Source organism: Dendrobates tinctorius, unplaced genomic scaffold (genome assembly GCF_039654945.1).
Source record: "Dendrobates tinctorius isolate UK_male_01 unplaced genomic scaffold, ASM3965494v1 ptg000156l, whole genome shotgun sequence".
Classification (NCBI taxonomy): domain Eukaryota; kingdom Metazoa; phylum Chordata; class Amphibia; order Anura; family Dendrobatidae; genus Dendrobates; species Dendrobates tinctorius.
Genome location: NW_027361823.1, coordinates 6,992,325 through 7,012,927, shown reverse-complemented (window position 1 = coordinate 7,012,927; position 20,603 = coordinate 6,992,325). Strand labels below are relative to the sequence as shown.

The following is a 20,603-nucleotide window of genomic DNA, read 5'->3' as shown; positions in this document are numbered from 1 at the left end:
TGTGATAATCAGCTGACACCCGGCCGCGATCAGCGGCGCTCACCACGTGGGCGCCGCTGATCGCTGGGACGTAATATTCCGTCCATGGTAGTTAGGTCCAGGGTCACATGGACGGAATATTACGTCCATTGTAGGTAAGGGGTTAATTTTGCTTCTATCTTAGGTTTTATATGAAGAAGCAGATATATGTCACATGGTAATGGTTTAGGTCCCTGTAACACAATTGTCATGTGAGCGCACTGCCCCGATTCATCATTACTTTAGCCCGTTTTTTGTTTAGCTTGGTACGTTTTGCACTCTCTTTTTGTTTGCACCTTTTTCATTATTCTTTGTGGGGGGTTTTTAAGTCTATTTCATATGTGCTCGTATTTTTTTTGTTGTTTCTGATTTGTGGGTGAAGTTTAGCGATTTCAGATGTTTTTACCTGATCAATTACAATCCTTTAAAAAAATGGCAAATTTTGTCACAACTCCACTCCAATCCTCTCCTTGGTGCATTTCTAATTACACCAAAATCTTGTCGAAATGTTTGTGACTTTTGGCTGAAAAAACAGTTCCGGACATGAGAACAGCCTGTTTTTGACTTTGCAACAAAAGTAATGAATTTAATTATATTTTGCAAAAAAAGAAAAAATCAACAACTAATATCACAAGACAAACCTGAAAGGTGATGCAGACCACGATCACACGCTCAATATTTGGTCAGTTTTTACCTCCGTATATGTAAGCCAAAACCAGGAGTGGAACAATCAGTGGCGAAGTATAAGGCTGTGTGCACACGCTGCGGATTAGGTGCGGATTCATCCGCGCGGATTTTGTAAAATCCGCAGGTGAAAGCGCAGGTCAAAAGACCTGCGGTTTTACCTGCGGATTGCTCTGCGGTTTATCATCTCCTCAATGGAGGAGATGGCAAACCGCAGGGGAATCCGCAGAAAGAATTGACATGTCAATTCTTTCTGCGGATTGAAAACCGCAGATAATCCGCGCGGAAAATTCCGCACCGTCTGCACTGCGGTTTTTGATTCCCATAGGGAATCATGGTACTGTACACCGCAGCAAAATCCGCAGCGTGTGCACACAGCCTCATAGAGACGTCACCACTTCTATATTTATCACCCACTGCTGGTCTTGGCTTACAAATACTAAAGGCAAAAAACTCCTCACCAAATCCTCAATGTGAGCATGTGGCCTTAAAACAAAACCTGCAAATGATAAATCAAGGCCGGAGAGCTTCAAATTAGGTCTGTGACCGCAGAGAATGCTTCCCAGGACGCAATGCTTTGTGTATCTATTCATCACATCAAAAAGGTATGTCAGCAAAAAATAAAATAAAGTTAAAAAGTACAAATAAAAATCTTACAAGCAATGCTGTAAATACGTCCATACCCTATTCCCAGCAATGCCAGCTTAGTGTTTAATATTACTTTATTATATGTAACAAAAAATATACAAATAGTTTTACAATAACGTCTCTATTAATAATCTTAGATCCAAGGTAACGCTATGAGTGTCCATTTCCGTGTTGCTTTAGATGCCATTAGTGATACAGCTCTTCATTGTAAATATCTGTAAACACGTGACTTCACGACAAGCCTTGCGCTTGTTTCAGCACCTTCACATTGGGTAAACTTATTTCTAGGAGCGTCATGTGGACTTTTTCATCAGGTGTAAGATTTTTTTGAATCTTAATCTCTCAGCGATTTCAATACAAGTTTCTCCTGCCTGTGAAAAAAAAAAAAGAGAACAAGTTATAGATGTATTCCTCACCCTAAGGGAATGTCCCACCAAATATAGAAGTGTGCATAGACTAGGAAATCCACATTTTTAGCAAGTTTAATAATGTTTACTTTACATAGAAACATTAACATTTTATCGCACATTGACATCAGCGTTCATCAACACAGGGTGTTATTTTTATAATGGATTTCTTTGGGAAATAAATGTATGACATTCTGGCTTATATAAATGATTATTTTTACTTTCCCCCCAGAGACACTTAAAATCCAACATATTGATACACTGCTCAAAAAAATAAAGGGAACACTTAAACAGCAGAATATAACTCCAACTCTGTGAAATCAAAGTGTCCACTTAGGAAGCAACACTGATTGACAATCAATTTCACATGTTGTTGTGCAAATGGAATACACAACAGATGGAAATTATTGGCAATTATCAAGACACACTCAATAAAGGAGTGGTTCTGCAGGTGGGGACCACAGACCACATCTCAGTACCATTGCTTTCTGGGTGATTTTTTGGTCACTTTTGAATGTTGGTTGTGCTTTCACACTCATGGTAGCATGAGATGGACTCTACAACACAGACAAGTGGCTTAGGTGGTGCAGCTCATCCAGGATGGCACATCAATGCGAGATGTGACAAGAAGGTTTGCTGTGTCTGTCAGAGTAGTGTCCAGAGGCTGGAGCGCTACCAGGACATAGGCCAGTACACCAGGAGATGTGGAGGGGGCCATAGGAGGGCAACAACCCAGCAGCAGGACCGCTACCTCCGCCTTTGTGCAAGGAGGAACAGGAGGAGCACTGCCAGAGCCCTGCAAAATGACCTCCAGCAGGCCACAAATGTGCATGTGTCTGCACAAACGGTTAAAAACCGTCTCGATGAGTATGGTCTGAGTGCCCGATTTCCACAGATGAGAATTGTGCTCACAGCCCCAACACTGTGCAGGGCACTTGGCATTTGCCACAGAACACCAGGATTGGCAAATTCGCCACTGGCGCCCTGCGCTCTTCACAGATGAAAGCATGTCCACACTGAGCACATGTGATAGACATGACAGAGTCTGGAGACACCGTGGAGAGTGATCTGCTGGCTGCAACATCCTTCAGCATGACCGGTTTGGCAGAGAGTCAGTAATGGTGTGGGGTAGCATTTCTATGGAGGGCCACACAGCGCTCCATGTGCTTGCCAGAGGTAGTCTGACTGCCATTAGGTACCGAGATGAGACCCCTTGTGAGACCATATGATGGTGCAGTTGGCCCTGGGTTCCTACTAATGCAGGACAATGCCAGACCTCATGTGGCTGGAGTGTGTCAGCAGTTCCTGCAAGATGAAGGCATTGAAGCTATGGACTGGCCCGCCCGTTCCCCAGACCTGAATCCGATTGAGCACATCTGGGACATCATGTCTCGCTCCATCCACCAACGTCACGTTGCACCACAGACTGTCCAGGAGTTGGCGGATGCTTTACTCCAGGTCTGGGAGGAGATCCCTCATGACAACATCCGCCGATCAGGAGCATGCCAAGGCGTCGTAGGGAGGACAAACAGGCACGTGGAGGCCACAAACACACTACTGAGCATCATTTCCTTGTCTTGAGGCATTTCCACTGAAGTTGGATCAGCCTGTAATTTAATTTTCCACTTTGATTTTGAGTATCCTTCCAAATCCAGACCTCCATGGGATATTAATTTTGATTTACATTGATCATTTTTATGTTTTCTTGTTCTCAATGCCACTGTGTAATGAATAAAGATTTGCAGCTGCGATATTTCATTCAGCAATATCTACGATGTGGTATCTTAGTGTTCCCTTTATTTTTTTGAGCAGTGTACATTTAAATAGAATTAGCCCGTGTGAAAATTTCAGACAGTAATGGACAAATAAGAATTTTTTCACCATGTTTGAATGCAAACTAAGCTCCAAAATGTGTCAAACTTTTCACTTTTTCCATAGTGCTCATGAATAACTAGAAAAATAGGACAAAGATCTATTACATCTGATTTAAAACTGGTTTTCCTACCTCTTCTGATAAACTATTGACTTTAAACTTGGTCATAGATTTTACAGAGTTTGTGGGCTAATTATTATTCCCTTGAAGGCTATGTGCACACGTTGCGGATTTGTTGCAGATCCGCAGCGGATTTTCTGCTCGGAATTGTGCCAAATCCACAAATAATTGCTCAAGCAAGGTTAATCAATGGGAATCCAGAATTGGTGTGCACATGCTGCGGAGAATTCCGTCCTGATTCGCAGCGTTTTATTTTCCGCAGCATGTCAGTTCTTTTTGCCGATCTGCAGCGTTTTTCCCCCGTTGACTTACATTGAAGCGCTCAAATCCGCAACAAATCTGCAGGTGTAAAAAGTTTTGCGGATTTGGTGGAAAAATGCTGTGGATTTTTAAAACTCAAATAAATCAGAAGGCGGAAGAGTGTGCGGGCGGAGAATCAAAAATAGAGCCAATCTTGATTGAAACGCATCAACAATGGAGGGAGGACTTGAAAAACACAATTTTTTTTTATTTTATTTTTTTACGGTAGTACATATTTATTGCGCTAACAAATCTGCATAAAGTGCGGAATTTACAGTGTTTTGTGCCAAGAGATGCAGAAAATTTCACAGGCAAATCCGCAGCGTGCACATATAGCCTACGTTGTTTTTTGTTTTTTTTTATAGTGCACGCAAAATTTAACATTCCCTTGCATTTTCTTCACGGTAAGAGCAGTGAGGCTCTGGAATTCTCTTCCTGAGGAAGTGGTGATGGCCAACTCACTGAATGAATTTAAGAAAGGAATGGATGCTTTTCTTGTGAGTAACAGTATAGAAGGTTACAAATAACATAATATTATAGGTAGATGGTTGACCCAGCTTAGGGGAAGGAATTTTTTTCCCCATGGAGAAAATTGGCTTCTACTCTGTGGGTTTTTTTGCCTTCCCCAGGATCAACAATGCAGAACAGCTGCACTAAAAATAGGCTGAGCTAGATGGACATAAGGTCTTCCTTCAGCCTTCAAAACTATGTTACTATGTTATTTTTGTTAGATTCATTTTATTAAAAAAAAAAATTGTGCAATACCACGCTTCTAACTGACAGCCGGCTCTACACGCACTGAGCAGTGACTGAACTTCCGATGCTGCAGGGAGGAATATCGTTCATTACCTCCTGGCAGTGGGGCTCTCGGTACAGGCTCCGGGCAGCTTCAGAACACAAATAAAATGAAGATTAACACCATATCCACAGCTTAACAGTGTTTTTTTTTTACCCGACATATCTGTTAAGTAAATTAGGTTAGGTTAGTTTCACACTAGCGCTTTGGAGAGCAGCGACGGCCTGCGCACGGCCGCCACTAAGCCCCGCCCCCTGCAGCGCCTCCGCCAGTAGCTCCGCCTACCGGCGCAGGACGCTGCATGCGTCCTGCGTCCCCTATCTTTATCACTGGGGGCGCAGGCCGTGCGCAGTATGCGTTTGGCGGCGCATGCGCCTTTTTGACGGTGCGCCGAGCGCAACCAAACTGCAGCAAGTTGCGTTTGGCGCAGGTCGGCGCACCGTCAAAAGGACGCATGCGCTGCCAAACGCATACTGCGCACGGCCTGCGCCCCCAGTGGTAAAGATAGGTGACGCAGGACGCATGCAGCGTCATGCGCCAGTAGGCGGAGCTACCGGCGGAGGCGCGGCAGGGCTTAGCGGCGGCCGTGCGCAGGCCATCGCTGCGCTCCAAAGCGCTAGTGTGAAACTAGCCTAACCTGCATTTTTATTGCTTGTTGGAATGTCATGTTTTAAATAAAGTTGCTTTGTTTTTGATACATTCTGGAATTTGTTCTTTTCAAAACTTTATTGATTTAGTCATATGCAGATTCCATGCGTTTTTGATGCGTTTCCGCTGCGGAAGTGGAATAAAAGCGGGTGTGTTTTTTACCTGCAGATTTTCCGCATCTAATGCATTTGCATCTATGGGAAAAATCTGCATGTAAAACTCTGCTTACTTGCAGGAAATATTGACATATTCTGGATTTGAAACGTGCACTGCAGGTCAGTTTATACGAGAAAAACAAAAAAGTTTGCTGCAACTCTGAGTCACTGAGTTTTTGACACAATGAAATACGCAGCGTCAAAAACTCACCAAACTTATGGAAATAGATTTAGCTGCACGCTCCGGGTCGAGTGCCGGCGGCAGTGCGAGTCTCTCGCAAGTGAGGATGAGCCCTAAGTTGAAGAGTTTGAATGCCGGTTACTAGATTTGTCTACTTTGAAACGCATTGACTGACAGTTTCAGTCTCCGACTCTTCTCTGGGGCACTGGCAGTGCGGATTCTTACCCACTTATTTCCCGCCTCACCGGTATCTCCAAATCGCGGATCTGCAGCAGCCCATTTCTAAGCTGATATGGGGGTTGTGAATCTCACAATTACCTCCCAGATGAGCAGAAACCGGTCATCTCCTGATTACAGCTCGGATAACGCCCTACTGCGCCTACTCTCTCCCCACTCATTGTGGGCTCACAGCCTAAAATTGTAACATGCATTTTTAATTTATGTTTGTACTTTTAATAACAAGGAACAATAGCAGCACAGTCCTGATATTGTGGGTGCAATACTTTCACAGGCAATCAGCCTCCAAATATAGAAAGAATGGGGTGGGAGCAGCGCACTAATGGAAATAAGTGAAAAAAGTGGACTTTATCTGCACAGATACAGGTGATGTTTCAGCCTTTCCCAAGTTCCTCTTCTTGATCAGAAGGGTAATTGTACATGAATGATCTGTTCTATTAATACAAGTGCATGGAACATTTTTTTCAAGCTTACTTCATTTCTGATGTGGGGATCAGCCTTGGCTTCCAGCAGAATTGGTACGATACTTTGACTCTTCATCTTACAGGCGTAGTGGAGGGCTGTGTTTCCCTCCTAAAAGAGAGCAGGAATAAAGGAATAGATAGGAATGGCCCACAATAGTTCACCTATTGTTATTATGTTAATTATTGTACACAACATATATTGAAACCATGGATTTGTGTCATTGGGTGGACACGTTGGGTCCTCCAGAGCTACAGAAGTTCTTTGTAGCCTCTTTTTCCTTTGCTTAATAGAGTAGGATACTCAATGTGAGATAACTATTGAATCAGAATTTTCTAATTTGGCAACCGTCCAACAAAATATGAAACTATAAAATATTATGTTATTCGTACTGTATAGCAGTAACATGAAAACCATGCAGAATCGCTACTTTCTGATCATTCCATCTCTCAAAACTACCGTATATCCCAAAATGGCACCAGCAAAAACCAAAGCTTGTCTAATAACAATAAAAAAGTAAACCCTCATACAAGTACCTTGTTGGAATAATAAAATGTTATTGAATCTTGCAAAGCAGGCAGATAAAAAAAAAATGATTCTGTGGAAAAGTATTAAAGCACAGTACTTTTTTATACTTACCTGTCGCCGTTGATCTTGTGACTGAAACTTCTGACTGACCGAAAGTCAGAGGCAATGATCACAAGCGCTCAGTGTGAGTCTATGAGAGCCAGAAAGAGGTTCTCTCAGACTTACACAGAGTAGTGAGTTCTGGCTCACCCAACGAACACTGGAGTGATCCGGCAGGTCACAAACTGCTGACGACCTACCGGAGCAGCACCGATAACAGATCAAGGCCGGGATCACACATGCGAGAAACACGGTTGAGTCTCGAATGTTATTACCCGGCACTGCCGCCGGCACTCAGATTGGAGCATGCGGCCACATAGCAATACATGGGTCCACATGCTTCACTCCCACGTGCTGGCGGCAGTGCCGGGTAATAACATGTGTGATCCCGGCATAAGACGGTGGCTGGTAACTAAGACTGGGGACAGGGAACTTCTATTAGAAGCACCACTCCAGTGCTGCAATAAGAAAAAAAAAAAAAAAACCAATCACTGGGGTGATTCTTTAAAAATTTAAAAAATCCTACATAAATAGTGCTGTAATTGTAACGATCCACATAATAAATTGATAACATTACTCATACCGCATTGTAAAAACAAAACCCAAAAACTATGGTGGAAATGCTTTATTTTTGGGGCATTAAAAATAAAAGTCTTCGTACCCAAAAAAAAAAAAAAAGTTGTGGAGTTTTCAAAATGTAGAAAATGATTAAATATAAAAAAAAAAAAAAAAAACACAAAAAAAAACACCTTGTATCATTGAGTACCAAAATAATTGGTGTAATTCTGGTGAAGAAATCTGATACATAGGCAGCTCCAATCCAGAACAACCCATCTGCAAACAGCACATTTTCAGGGTTGTTGCTTCTGCTCAGTACACGGTAGGGTTCTGGTCCGTCGTGTCAGATGTCTGTGTAGAAGCTCTCCGGTGGCACCAAGAAGACTTTGTTCTGGAGCTCAAGGGGCAATACTACCTCCTATTGAAGAGACTCAACTCAATATAGAGACTTCTTCTCATGACAATGCCCCATCAGAAATTATGCAAAATAGCCAATTGTATAAAATGATGGGAGATTTTTCTAGCTTCTACCATCATAAATGTGGAAATCCAAGTTGTTGACATCAACTATCATTCCCTTTAATGACGATAAATCTGCCTTCTCTTCTGTGTGAGGATCTGATCTGACTGTCAGCAGGCGTTTCTGGTACTCCATTTACAAATTATTGTTTTGTTCTGATTTCAACATACACGGTGCAACATTTAGAATCATAGAGTTGGAAGGGACCTCCTGGGCCATCTGGTCCAACTCCCTGCTCAAACCAGGATTCGCTAAATCATCCCAGACAGTTGTCTGTCCAGCCTCTGTTTGAAGACTTCTATTGAAGGAGAACTCACCACCTCTCGTGGCAGCCTGTTCCACTCGATCACTAACTGGATAATTTGGATAAATTTGGTGCAAAATCTGTGGGCATAGAATTAAAATCACACCCCCAAAAGAAATGCCGTAATTCTAAAATTTCCGTGATCATATTGCATTTACGGACTTTAGAGCAGCCTGAAAATGTGGCATCAGTCTTCAAATAAATTTGGCACATTGAAAACATATCAACCTTGTTTGACCTGGCCTTGTTCATAGCCGCGATTGAGGCTTAATGTACACTTCAATACACATCAATACACTTGATGCACAACTACAAGCGCGGCGTGCCAACATTAATAACACCTCCCTTTTTCAGCATGAACAATGAGAAAAACATGACAGCTTTCCATTGTCATTGCAAAGGAAAAAGTGATAGCTAATATTCTGGCTGATACTGTTATTTTTTTAGAAAAATGCCCATGGGACTGATTGCTGTCGGTTGTCAGCGGTTGCCCAAAACTTCCAAAAGTTTCTCTAAATCATCACCTTGATAAGAAAAATCATTGTACATAAATTTGTTATATTAATCCAAAAAGTATGCAACATTTGTTTCAAGCTGACTTCATGTTTAATACAGTGACTTATCTGTAGACATCACGGTTAAGGGTTTTTTGCCCCTCATCAATGCAGAGCGGGGTATTGATTAGCTGGATGAGACACTTTGGAAGCAACTCAGTGATGATACTGGCTCTCATTGAAGCAATACAACTTGGGAAGCTAATTCAGCCAATCTGCTGCTCTGTACTGATGAGAGGCAAGAACCCTGAAACAGTGTTGTATACAGATGGGTGTCTGGTATGAGCTACTTTGCATATATTTTTTTCCATGGAGAATTACCTTGAAAGTAAGTCTCTAAACTGAGTTTGATCTCTGAAGTGAGAACTAGTACACTCCTCAAGTTGCTCTAAGGCCTCTCACTCAGCCACCCAGTATCCTGCTCTCTATTAATGAGGGTCAAGAACCCTCAAACTCTGCTGTTTGATATGTCTCCGATTTGGAAATATGAGATTGTACAAAAAAAAAAAAAAAAAAAAAGACTCCTTAGCAGCTGGACCTAAAGCAAGCAGAATCAGTACCTGTAATGTGACATTTAACTGACTATGGTAGTTGTATTTCTCTGCCATTGACCAGTGAACTCATCAGTGGAACGGAAGTATTGAGCTGCTAAACACAAGCTCACACTTGCTAGAGACCCCTCCTGAACATGATTCACTCAGCTTTAATGCAATCTTTGTCCTGGGACTATGAATGAAGCCACTTACGCTTCCTCTGCGGAGGGGATTATCTTGCTTTAGGGACTGTGTGTCCAATTACTACATCAACATCCCAACTGAAGCACTTAACACACGATGAAACTGAACCATACTCGACTCGCTAATGTGCTTCCTTAGGTGAATGAGGTCACTAGAGCCGGTAAATCACGGTTAGCCAGATGATGCACTTCTGAGCTGTCACATGAGGTTGAGACCCAAATATGGATTAGACCAGTCAATAAAAAAAATATAGTACAACTATTTGTTCTAAATAGTAGAGTAGATGAGCGCCTGACTCCAGTGGCGGATTAAGTGGACTATGGGCCCGGGGCTGTTCATAAAACCTGGGCCCCTGTACCCCCCTTCCCAGGAGGGAGATACTGGCATACTGCGGACCGCTGCATTAGGCGGCCGGGCGGCTCGACTGCGCCCCCCTGGATACGCCACTGCCCTGGGCCCCCAAAAAACCTTGGGCCCGGGGCGACCGCCCCATCCGCCCCTATTAAGATCCGCCATTGCCTGACTCCAACCTGCCCCCTTATGAAAACCAGTGTGAACATCGCCTGTCTGGATTATTTGGAACCATTGTATGTACCCCAAATACGTAAATAAAACTGGCACCTTCGTCACGCGGAAAACAAGAGCAGCAACAGAAAAATGAAAAGGTCATGGGTCTCAACACAATCCAGAAAAAGAAAAAAAAAAAAAAATCCTCCCACGATTCTGTAATTCACACTGACTTGGAGAATAATATTGTCTGGTCATTTCTATCTTACGTTGAGTACAGGTAAACAAAACGCAACATAACATTGTAAAATTCCATAATTTAATTCCACCATTTTATCCCTATTTGTTCTGTTTCTTTTTTTCTAGTGCATTGTAGAAGGTTATAATGGATGGCATCATTCAAAACGACAATTCATCCTACAAAAATAACAAGTTCTCATTGACTTATGTAGATGGAAAAATAATTTAAAAAAAAGGCATAAGTTTAGGAAAAAGTGGAGAGAAAAATGCAAGTGCAAGAAAAAATTGTAGTAGAGGCAAGGGATACATACAGATAACACGAATAAAATAGCACAAACCAGAAGTAAACATTACTTACGGAATCTGAGGCGTTGACATTGACACCTGCGTTCAGCAATAGTCTAATTAATCTTTCGTTTTGTTTTGTCTTTGATACCTGCACACAGGAACACAAAACATAGGCGACATGTTATTACATTTCGGAGTATGGCGTTTTTGCGATCTTGTTATTGAACACTTTACCAGCTGATTCTGGCCGGTTCATCGGGTGCAGCTGTAAGGAGATGGACATATTGCCCAAGTTCCCCCTTGAACATGTGTATTGTTGCAAAAGTATTTTCTTCTGTAATGTTAACTGTGACAAGCGTTAATGTTGTTAGACAAGAGGGAGAGTTAGGGTTAACGGTTGGACCAAGACAAGAGTGGAATGGGCTAAGCTGAAGACACAGACATCAGCCAGGGATCAGTGTGCGTAGAAAGCAGACCTAAGAACTGAACTGAGCACTGCTGCAGGACGTGGGTGTCATTATTGTGAGGGGAGACCGTGACAGGGGATAGCAAGATCCTAGCAGAAGGAAAGATGTGACTGAAAGTCAGAATGATCGACTGCAGACGGATCCCGAGAGAGGACGTCTAGCAGTATGGCCCAGAGTTTATAACTCCAAGAGGTAACATGCCAAGACAGGACAGAGTGCGCGAGACAAAGACAGCGCCTCGGGCTGGACTTCCAGAGCGCCAGAGACAGAGAAGTGCTGGCCATACTGGAAAAGAAGAAGCAGAACCGCGGGTTCAGTACAGGACTCTTGCAACTAGACTGTAATACTGAGCTGGGTTGTGGCAAATTATCGAGGAACAGTGAAAATAGTGAACAAGAAACGAGGGAAGAGGAAGGGACAGAAACAGTGTGGAAGATGCTCAGTTTTGTGAAGGAAACGTTCATCATGATGTGTACCCGCGATCTGCTGTATGTAATCCCCACCACGTTATCGTTCAGTACAAAGTTTGTTTTTGACTGACGGTCTCCCTCATTGAGCTGTAAAACATCTGGTCCTGGCCAACCAAAGTCATTGGTTACATGCGTGCTTCAGGGGCGTAGCCCCCCATAGTACAAGTCCACACATTTCATGTAACATGACGGGTGGAAGATGAATACCTCTCCCATGGCTTCCGCCCCGCAGCACGTTGAACAGATCCTATTTTAAGCAATAGTAAAACCACTAGTGGTGATTGCCGGCAGCTAAATCGTCACTACGCAGTTGGTAACAGGAAATTCAGCGCTCAATAAAGAGAATGAAGATTCCTGGGTAGAGATCTTTCCGTCTCCATTACGATCTGGCCCCGAGGGCACGGCTATTCTCACATCTTCAGATTTTTTAATGGCAAATGTATCTGATCCACCCAATTGATGAACAAGTGTTCATCTCGTTGGAAGATCAGTGGAATGTTTACGTGTCAATGATCGGGATCAAACTTTTGTTATGATCATTTGCTTGCTGATTTTGGGTCTTTAGATCAAGTGAAATATACATTTTTTTTCAGGTTCTGGGTTTATGCAGGTTGGATCATTTCGCTACCTGTACGTTGATCCAAAACCTGAGGATCTAAACTACGGGATTGAGTTATTTTTACGTCCAACGTGCAGACGTTCACCCAGGAGTGGTGACTAATTTTAAAAGGTGACCATCTATTTCCAACCCTTGCTGTGGCTTTCTGATCTGGAGAGATGGGAAAAAATACATTGTTAGGAGGCAAAAACACAGAACATAGCCTTGGGGATGAATATGCAGCTTTGCTTTAATTGTTTCCATTATACAACTTGCAGAGATATCTAGGTTAGGTAAAACAAATTCTGGCTGTGCTACTTCTAGTACACATCTACAATCTGCACCTGCTTTATAAGGAATTGAGGTTTCTTCTTTATATTGCTTTAAACTACAAGAAACTATAAGAATTTTCACCTTTGTATCTCCAAAAGGGAATTTGTCAGTAGGTTTTTGCCATTTAATCTGAGCGCAGCATGGGTAGAGAACCTGATTCCAGTCATGCATCACTTAATGGGCTGCTTACTATAGAGTGAATAAATCAGTGCTTTAATCAGCAGGGGCTAAAGTAGAGGACTAGTTGTCTTGTGCCACAAAGTCCTCGCTCCCACCACAGAATAGCTGCTTTCTGTCTATGCACAGTGTACACAGATATATGTCAATCAGTGGTATGGGCAGGATTATACAGAACTCGGCATTCTGAGAACTGGTAGTTTTGCAGCACAGAAAACAGGGATTTTATGAACACTGCAGCAAGCAGCCCAGTAAGTGACACATTGCTGGAATCAGGGTCTCTCTATGCGGCTGTCAGATTACATAAATAAACCTGCTGAAGTTACTTTTAATGACCTTATCATACAGACATGATTTCATTTTGAAGATATTTTTGAATTCCTTTAAAGAGACAGTCGTTTCCTACCCCAACTTGACAAACAGTATTAGATCATATCTGTTGTAAACCATGCTTTACTTACGGAAATACACCAATATCTTTCTGCAGAACTCACCATGAGAACGTATCCAATAAGCATAACGGGCATCAAGATTACAATGAGCAGGTAGTCCAAGAATGTGAACCTTTTTCTAACAGCGTAGTGCAAACATGTCCTTCCTTTCTGTAATCAGAGAGAAAGGGAACATTTTCAGTTCAAATATTGAATGCCAGTGGGTCACCTTCATTTACCATTTGTCCTTTTTAGAATGTTGGACTCTTGGGTAACCGCAGTTACTACTAGAATAAAAATTGTAGTAAGCAAGAATGGGAGGAAGGGGTGATGCGTAAAGCAGCAAAGTAAGGCCACGTTCACACATTCAGTATTTGGTCAGTATTTTACATATGTAAGCCAAAACCAGGAGTGGAACAATCAGAGGAAAAGTATAATAGAAACATGTCACCACTTCTGTATTTATCACCCACTACGGGTTTTGGCTTACAAATACTGATGTGAAATACTGACCAAATACTCAAAGTGTGAATGTAGCCTAATTGTGATCATCGCTTTCTAACCTCACAGCATTTGAAGAATGCTTTATGGCTGAGAAACCACGAAAAGTTAGTATATATACACTAGGGTGACCGGATCTCATATGGGGGGGAAAAAATGTCAGAATCTTGTTCGTCTGGACCCCACAAAACGATTCCCCTTTCCAGATATTGAGAGAGTAGCACAGATGAACCATCAGAGCACGCTAACCTACATGAGTTGATAATTTTACATAGTTATCTTATCTATTCTAGAGCTTTTGTTAAAGTAGTTTTTGAAACGTCAGAATATAATGCTCGGCATTTGCTGACAACTTGCAGGACATATTGCTTTTGTTCTTCATCTTTTGTCAGAAGGTCGTTAAAGTCGGTTACTTCCTACCTCTTTTAATTTTTCTTTCCTAACTTTTGGATTTACAACCCTAGCGTGCTCTGATGGTTCATCTGTGCTACTGAGCAATTTATTAGCCATTAACAACTTTTCATTGTCTTGTAATGGTGGGATCAAAAAACGATAATCCCACCAACTCTGCATTCAAATACCACAAATGGTTCGAAAATTTGGTCAGGGCTATTTCTGCAATGTTGTTGTCACATTCTTTATAGTCTAACAGACTATGCAAAATACCTAAATCTTAAAATACCTCAATTTGGATTTTTTCAAACTTTGAGCGACGAGCGGCACGGGTTAACGTCGTTTGATCGAGCTCAAATTTTGGCTATCTCAATATCTGGAAAGGGGAATCGTTTTGTGGGGTCCAGAAGGACAAAATTCCGACATCGATTTTTTGCGGTCACCCTAATATACACTATAGTTAGTATATAGATACAGAATATACTTTCTCTAGCGATATACGCTATACAAAGTAAATTAGACTAAAGCAGAACGGTAGAGGAATAATAAAAATAATATTTATAGTGCTATTAAAGGTTTATAAAACCTTTCCATTCAAACCTCAGCAATTTGTCTTGCACATCTCTCAGTTCTACAAATTACTTGTTGCTTGTTACAGAGATATCAGCCCCTGAAGAAACTTGGGTGAAACGTGCATTGGGGCACACAGGACCACTGGTCACACTAGCTCTTGGCAATGTACATATACTAGTGTGCATTTTTTTGCCCTTCCATTATGGTCAAACAGTTTGTTAATGAAGAGCACGAGTTAGTTTAAGCTCAGCGCTAGTGAGTAAAAAAAAAAAAAAAAAAGACGATATAGGTAATAACCAACAATAAAATTAAATTCCATACCACGTGACCCTCCATAGGATTACTCTGTTCTTGTATCTATGTTATCTATTTATTTTTAAATACAGGTTGTGACAAAGCTACTAGCAAAGTGCTGAAGGGGAGAAATGTTTCACTGAGGCCAATAGCTTCAGTGATTTGAAACCCAGAAGTTTCCTCAATCACACGATGTGATGAGAGGATTTAATTGGCCATTTTAAGGACTGGGTTTTTGTGGACAACCATAAAGTGGGTGGTTGTCCACCTTATCTCCACCCCAGGGTGTAGTCTGGGTTTTAAATAGTCGGCCACAGGAGGCATTAATTCAGTGTTCAGTGAGTTTGGAGCCAGCAGCTCCAGAGAAGTGGTTTTGTTTATGTTAACTATACTTTACCTGGCTGCTATATCCCGAGTTGGCTGATCCCTGCAGCTACATAGACTGTATACCATTTTAATTTTTCCCGTTTTGCCTATACGGCCGTGTTTCTTTTCACTTCTCGCTGGTTTATGCCACATGTCTAATAAACCAGATTTAAAGAGACAGTGTACCTGTGTCTACCTTCGAGTGCAGCTGAGTGAGTCGCTCTACCACAAGGTCATATTTTACGAGATGTTATGCACTTGTTTGCTTTCTTGATGATAATTTCCATCAGAGGTGTGTCTCAGAGAACATAACATTTTTTTTTTTTTTTTATTAAGCTCTTTAGTGTTTGGTTTAATTTGCTACAGAAATGGTAGTGCTACAGTTCGGTTATGTCAAACACTCTTACAAGCCTACTAGTTTGCAGTGCGCTAACATTACACTTACCCAAAACTACTGGCACGCTATGATTTTTGTTTTATTTGTACGAATAAGATGGAGAATGCTCTAAAATATTTTTTTTTTTTCTAGAAAAGTTATTATTATTATTATTAATATTTATTTATATAGCACCATTGATTCCATGGTGCTGCACATGAGAAGGGGTTACATACAAATTACAGATATCACTTACAGTAAACAAACTAACAATCACAGACTGATACAGAGGGGAGAGAGGACCCTGCCCTTTTGGGCTTACATTCTACAGGATGGTGGGGAAGGAGACAGTAGGTTGGGGGGTTGCAGCAGCTGCAGTGATGGTGAGGCGGTAGCTCCAGTAGTGGTGAGGGGGCAGCGGGGATCATTAAGTTAAAAAAGGTTGTACAGTACATGATCTGAAAAAACATATGAAGTCTTCCAAATCGTTAAAGGGTAAGAAAAAAAAAAAATCAGCAACCAGCAGAACAAGTCCAATTCAGTGTGTCAGTGGTCTGAAGATGTGAAGAGAGGTTTTTCAATCCAGCAAAAAATTTAATTAAAAGCAAAAATACTTTATAATGACCTCAATAAAAAAGTAGCATGGCCATAAAAAGATATTTGACACGTTTCAAGTGTAGATTATTCTGAAACTATATCTACACGTGGTCTCGCGCTCTCTATTGAAACACCCACAAATGTATCCTTCAAATAGAAATATTTTCATCGACTGAAGTGCAACAATACAATCCAGTAATGATCTACGCAAAACAGTAGTTTGCTTTCGGTACCTTAAACGGACAGTGCTGTAGATCCACAGGAGAAACTTCTACATACTGAGACATTGGAAGGAGGAACAGTACGCCTGCACACCTCGGAGATGTTTCGCTGGTAAATTCCCCTGTTTAAGGTAGCTGTATACACCCTATAGCTGTTTTCGTAAAAAAGAAACGCTTCAAATTGAAGCTTATGGAAAAAGAAAAAATTATGGCTGCTACAAGTATGCTGTGAAATAACAAAAAATATATCCATAAGTCCTAACCGGATTCAGCAGGACATTCACAGATTCGTGCCTACGCCCTGTTGTCCTTTGTGGTCTGATGAATGTACCTCATTTGCCAGTGTGCCCCCTCTGACAACTCCTAAAGTCAGGGTAAAAAAAGAAAAGGATAAATGTGTGCGGCTAGGAGCATGGCTAAAAATGTGTCACGCTGTGCTGCATATATTTATCCCATTTTCTTTCCTGATAAAGTTGGGAGGTATGGTACAGTACCCTGCCGGACAGGGTTTATCTTCTGCCACCTGCATCAATATAGCAGCCTGTGTGGTTTATAGCATTGCTAGCTATTTCCTAGCAGAGCTCAACTCTCCTGCATTCCTCCACAATGAAGCTTGTTATTACTAGGAAGGGCAGAGCAGTTACCGCCTGCTGGTGACAGATTAATGATGTGAAGCCGCAAATGCTCAGCTTGTGTCTCAGTTCTGCACTGCCCAGTTATTACAGCTCTACTGTGGTGGAGTGCAGAAGTGTGGAGCTCTGCTGGAACCAGTTAATGGCTACAAATGTGTACATTATTAGAAAACCACATTGTGATTTTAGAAACAAACCTTTAAACATGTTATCTGAGTAATAGTGTACTTTGGGGCTGTAACTCTGGGAAATATATACCGTAATCATTATGTAGGCCAGTACTGTCTTATTGACAAATGTTTTAGATTGTACGAATCTACCGTAAAATGTAAAGATTAAAATTCAAAATCTGACCCCGTTTTTAACTTACGTCATTTGTGAGGTTGATATCAGCTTTCGCATATAGTAAGTAATTGACAACTTTAATATTGCCTCTCCGGCAGGCACATATGAGTGGCGTGTCTCCACCAAAGCGATCCTTCACATTAACGACATCGGGATCTTCTTCTACAAGATGTTGGATTTCACCTAGATCGTTTTCATAGGCAGCTTGACAGATCGGCTAATGAAAAAAAAAAAAAAAAAGAGAATGTGAAGGATCTTCATTATTCAGTGTCCGCAAATCAACATTACACAACTATGGCTTAAAGAGTATTCCCACCACATGAAGTGACAACGTGTCACTAAAATATACATCTCAGAGGTCAGGCCACCAAAGATTTTAAAGTGATGCCATATCTTCGTAACATTGCTTTACAAGCGGAGAATATCCCATTGAGGTCTGCATTATACTTGTTATATGTTGCACAACGATCGCCAGCAAACAATGAAACCACTATCTTGAAAACTGAAATCGTACAGACTTAGAAAACATGGCTGCTTTCTTCTATAAACAGCACTCTCCATGGGTTGTATTTGGAATTAATGTCCAGTTGTAGGGAAGGTGACCTGACGGACGGACTAGTCAGAGTGAAGAAGGAAAGGTTTGCACTGTGTAGGTAGGTGTCGGTTATTACAGTGGGGAAACAGCTAGGAAAGGGTAGGTGACGTGCAGTACCTTGGGTGGACATTAGATGGCAGGGAGGAGTAGGAGCAAAGGACTTGACAGCAGCTTAGGGCTTTAGAAACCGTTGGTCATGGGGGGCGAGGTGACAGTTGGAGTGACAGTTTCAAGGAACCGGGTGAGCTATAAATTCTGAGGGAGGGTTCCAGAAGATTCCAGTCCCCAGGGGGAGTCGCAGTGACAGGAGGACTACGACAGTCTGTGCACTGTGAGGTGAATCCAGACCAGGGGGACTGAGGAGAGAGAACGTCAGGGGGGTGGTCCTGACAGGAAAGGACCGCAGTAGAGACAAGGCTCTGGGTGAAGGACACCGTATGTGTAACGACGCAACTGGCCAGTAAAGTGCTGATGGTGTACGGGCCTAAGGCGGCCACAGTGACTGAGCTGTCAGGATTGTCATAGTGTGAGAAGGGGCGGTACGTATAAATACGTCCCTAGTGTAACGTCGGTGTTGGAAGCGGCCCTGGACACGGAGGGCCGTGAGAGAGAGAGTTAATGCGGTGTGCTGCGAGGGCCGTCAGTCGGACGGTGAACAATAAACTTGGACCTGTTGTACCCAGTACCTGCTTCCATCTTGTCTCTGTTTCGTCTCTGCGCGGTAAGAAGAGGGGCCATCCCCCAGCTCGCCCCTCCAACCCTACACAGTTACAACATTGAAGTCAATTGGACTGTGCTGCAATACTACACACAACCTGTAGGGGCAGAACTATAGGCCCCGGAGCCTAGGAGAGCCGATCAGGCCCAGATGAGAAGACAATATTGTTAAAGGGGATATTCAAGACTTCTTTATTTTTCACAATGTGTCTAAGAACTAAAAGGCAGGTAGCTGCTAACTATCTGCCTGGCGCCAATCTCTGCCAACACAAAGCAGTCACCGACCACTGCTGCCGGCAATTCAGCAGCTTCCGCTGTCATCACATCACAGAGCAGCATCTTCTTTTCCACTCTGCTCTGTTGATGGGGCGTGACTGCTGACGTCATGCTGATTGACAGCCGGCTCCCTGCTGCCTAACTACGAGGAACCAGCTGTCAATCAGCATGACACCAGCCATCATGCGCAGTCAGCAGAGCAGCCCAGAAGATGATGAGATGCTCTGTTGACATGGAGCAACTTGATCGCTGGCAGGAGCAGTAAGGACGGCTCTAAAGCAACTACCTGCTGTTTGTATTTCATTATGAGCCTAAAACAAATAAAAAAATTCCTTTATAACCAACTTAAAGATCAGTGTTCGTGAAGAGTCATAGGAGATTTTGCATTGAAACCAACAAGCTTCAAGTTACACTACTGACAACCTGTCATGGGAAAAGATGTCACCTGGGATGAAGATAATGTGATACTCAAGGCAAGGTTTGGGTGGAAAACTTCAGGTGTTGTTATTCACTTGATGTTACTTTATCATATCCATGGCAGTGGTCTACAACACAGTAAAGATTTTCATTTTCCTCAAACCATTTCTGATTGATCCGTGCATGGAATTCATAGGTCTCCAAATTTCAAATATATCAATTTCATTGAGTATCTGTGGGATATGCTAAAAAAAAAATTATATCCATGGGAGGTCCTATATGACGACTTACAGGACCTACTAAAAGATCTGCGGCTGATGTCCTGGCGCCAGATACCACAGGACACCTTCACAGATCTTATGGAATTCACCATCTCAAGGAGCCAGAGTCATTTTGGTAAAAAAAACAAACCTACTGATGAGTATACATGATACACTTTCAACTCTCTCTATAAAGAGGTTTCTCACCATAGAACATATCATGGTATAATACCCACACAATATGCCATATATATCTGCTACTAGCCACCAGATCAAGGCCGAGAATGAATGGAGATGAGTCTACATTGAAAGGAGTGTGCTCAAGTTTGAAAGTTACCCCCAATGCAAGGGATGGGTGATAACTTTCTCATTGTTGCAAGTCCTAAGAGCCCTTGCTGAAAAGAGCAGATGTCAATCATGCGCACTCTCACTCTATTCATTCTAATGGAACCACCAGAGATTGCCCAGCGCTGCGCTCAGCTGATTTTGGTGCATAACCAACCTATGCTGCATTAGCCAGGGCTCATCAAAGCCCTTGCTCTCGTTATCAATGGGGGCCACCCTCAGCGATCACAAAGTTCCCTCTCGTGGATAGGGGATCATATTCATACTTGAGAATACCCCTTTAAAAAAGTGAATGCATAGCCTTAAGGGGATGAGTACTAGTTTAGTTGTAGTACTATGTATATTCTATTTACTT

The 20,603-nt window shown here is 42.2% G+C and overlaps 1 protein-coding gene across 2 annotated transcripts in view; it reads right to left on the bottom strand.

Annotated features, from left to right (window-relative positions):
* Positions 1 to 1,406: 1,406 nt before the first annotated feature.
* The window catches only part of ANKRD22 (ankyrin repeat domain 22), a 66,468-nt gene continuing 47,271 nt past the window's right edge, over positions 1,407 to 20,603 (bottom strand). For both annotated transcript variants that reach the window (XM_073548196.1, XM_073548195.1), the window contains 5 exons: positions 17,664 to 17,855; positions 13,404 to 13,511; positions 10,935 to 11,012; positions 6,542 to 6,640; positions 1,407 to 1,721 (listed from right to left, as the gene is read on the bottom strand). In XM_073548196.1, the coding sequence (XP_073404297.1) occupies positions 1,644 to 1,721; positions 6,542 to 6,640; positions 10,935 to 11,012; positions 13,404 to 13,511; positions 17,664 to 17,855 (555 nt within the window). In that variant the 3' untranslated portion in view covers positions 1,407 to 1,643. The remainder of the gene's footprint in view (positions 1,722 to 6,541; positions 6,641 to 10,934; positions 11,013 to 13,403; positions 13,512 to 17,663; positions 17,856 to 20,603) is intronic.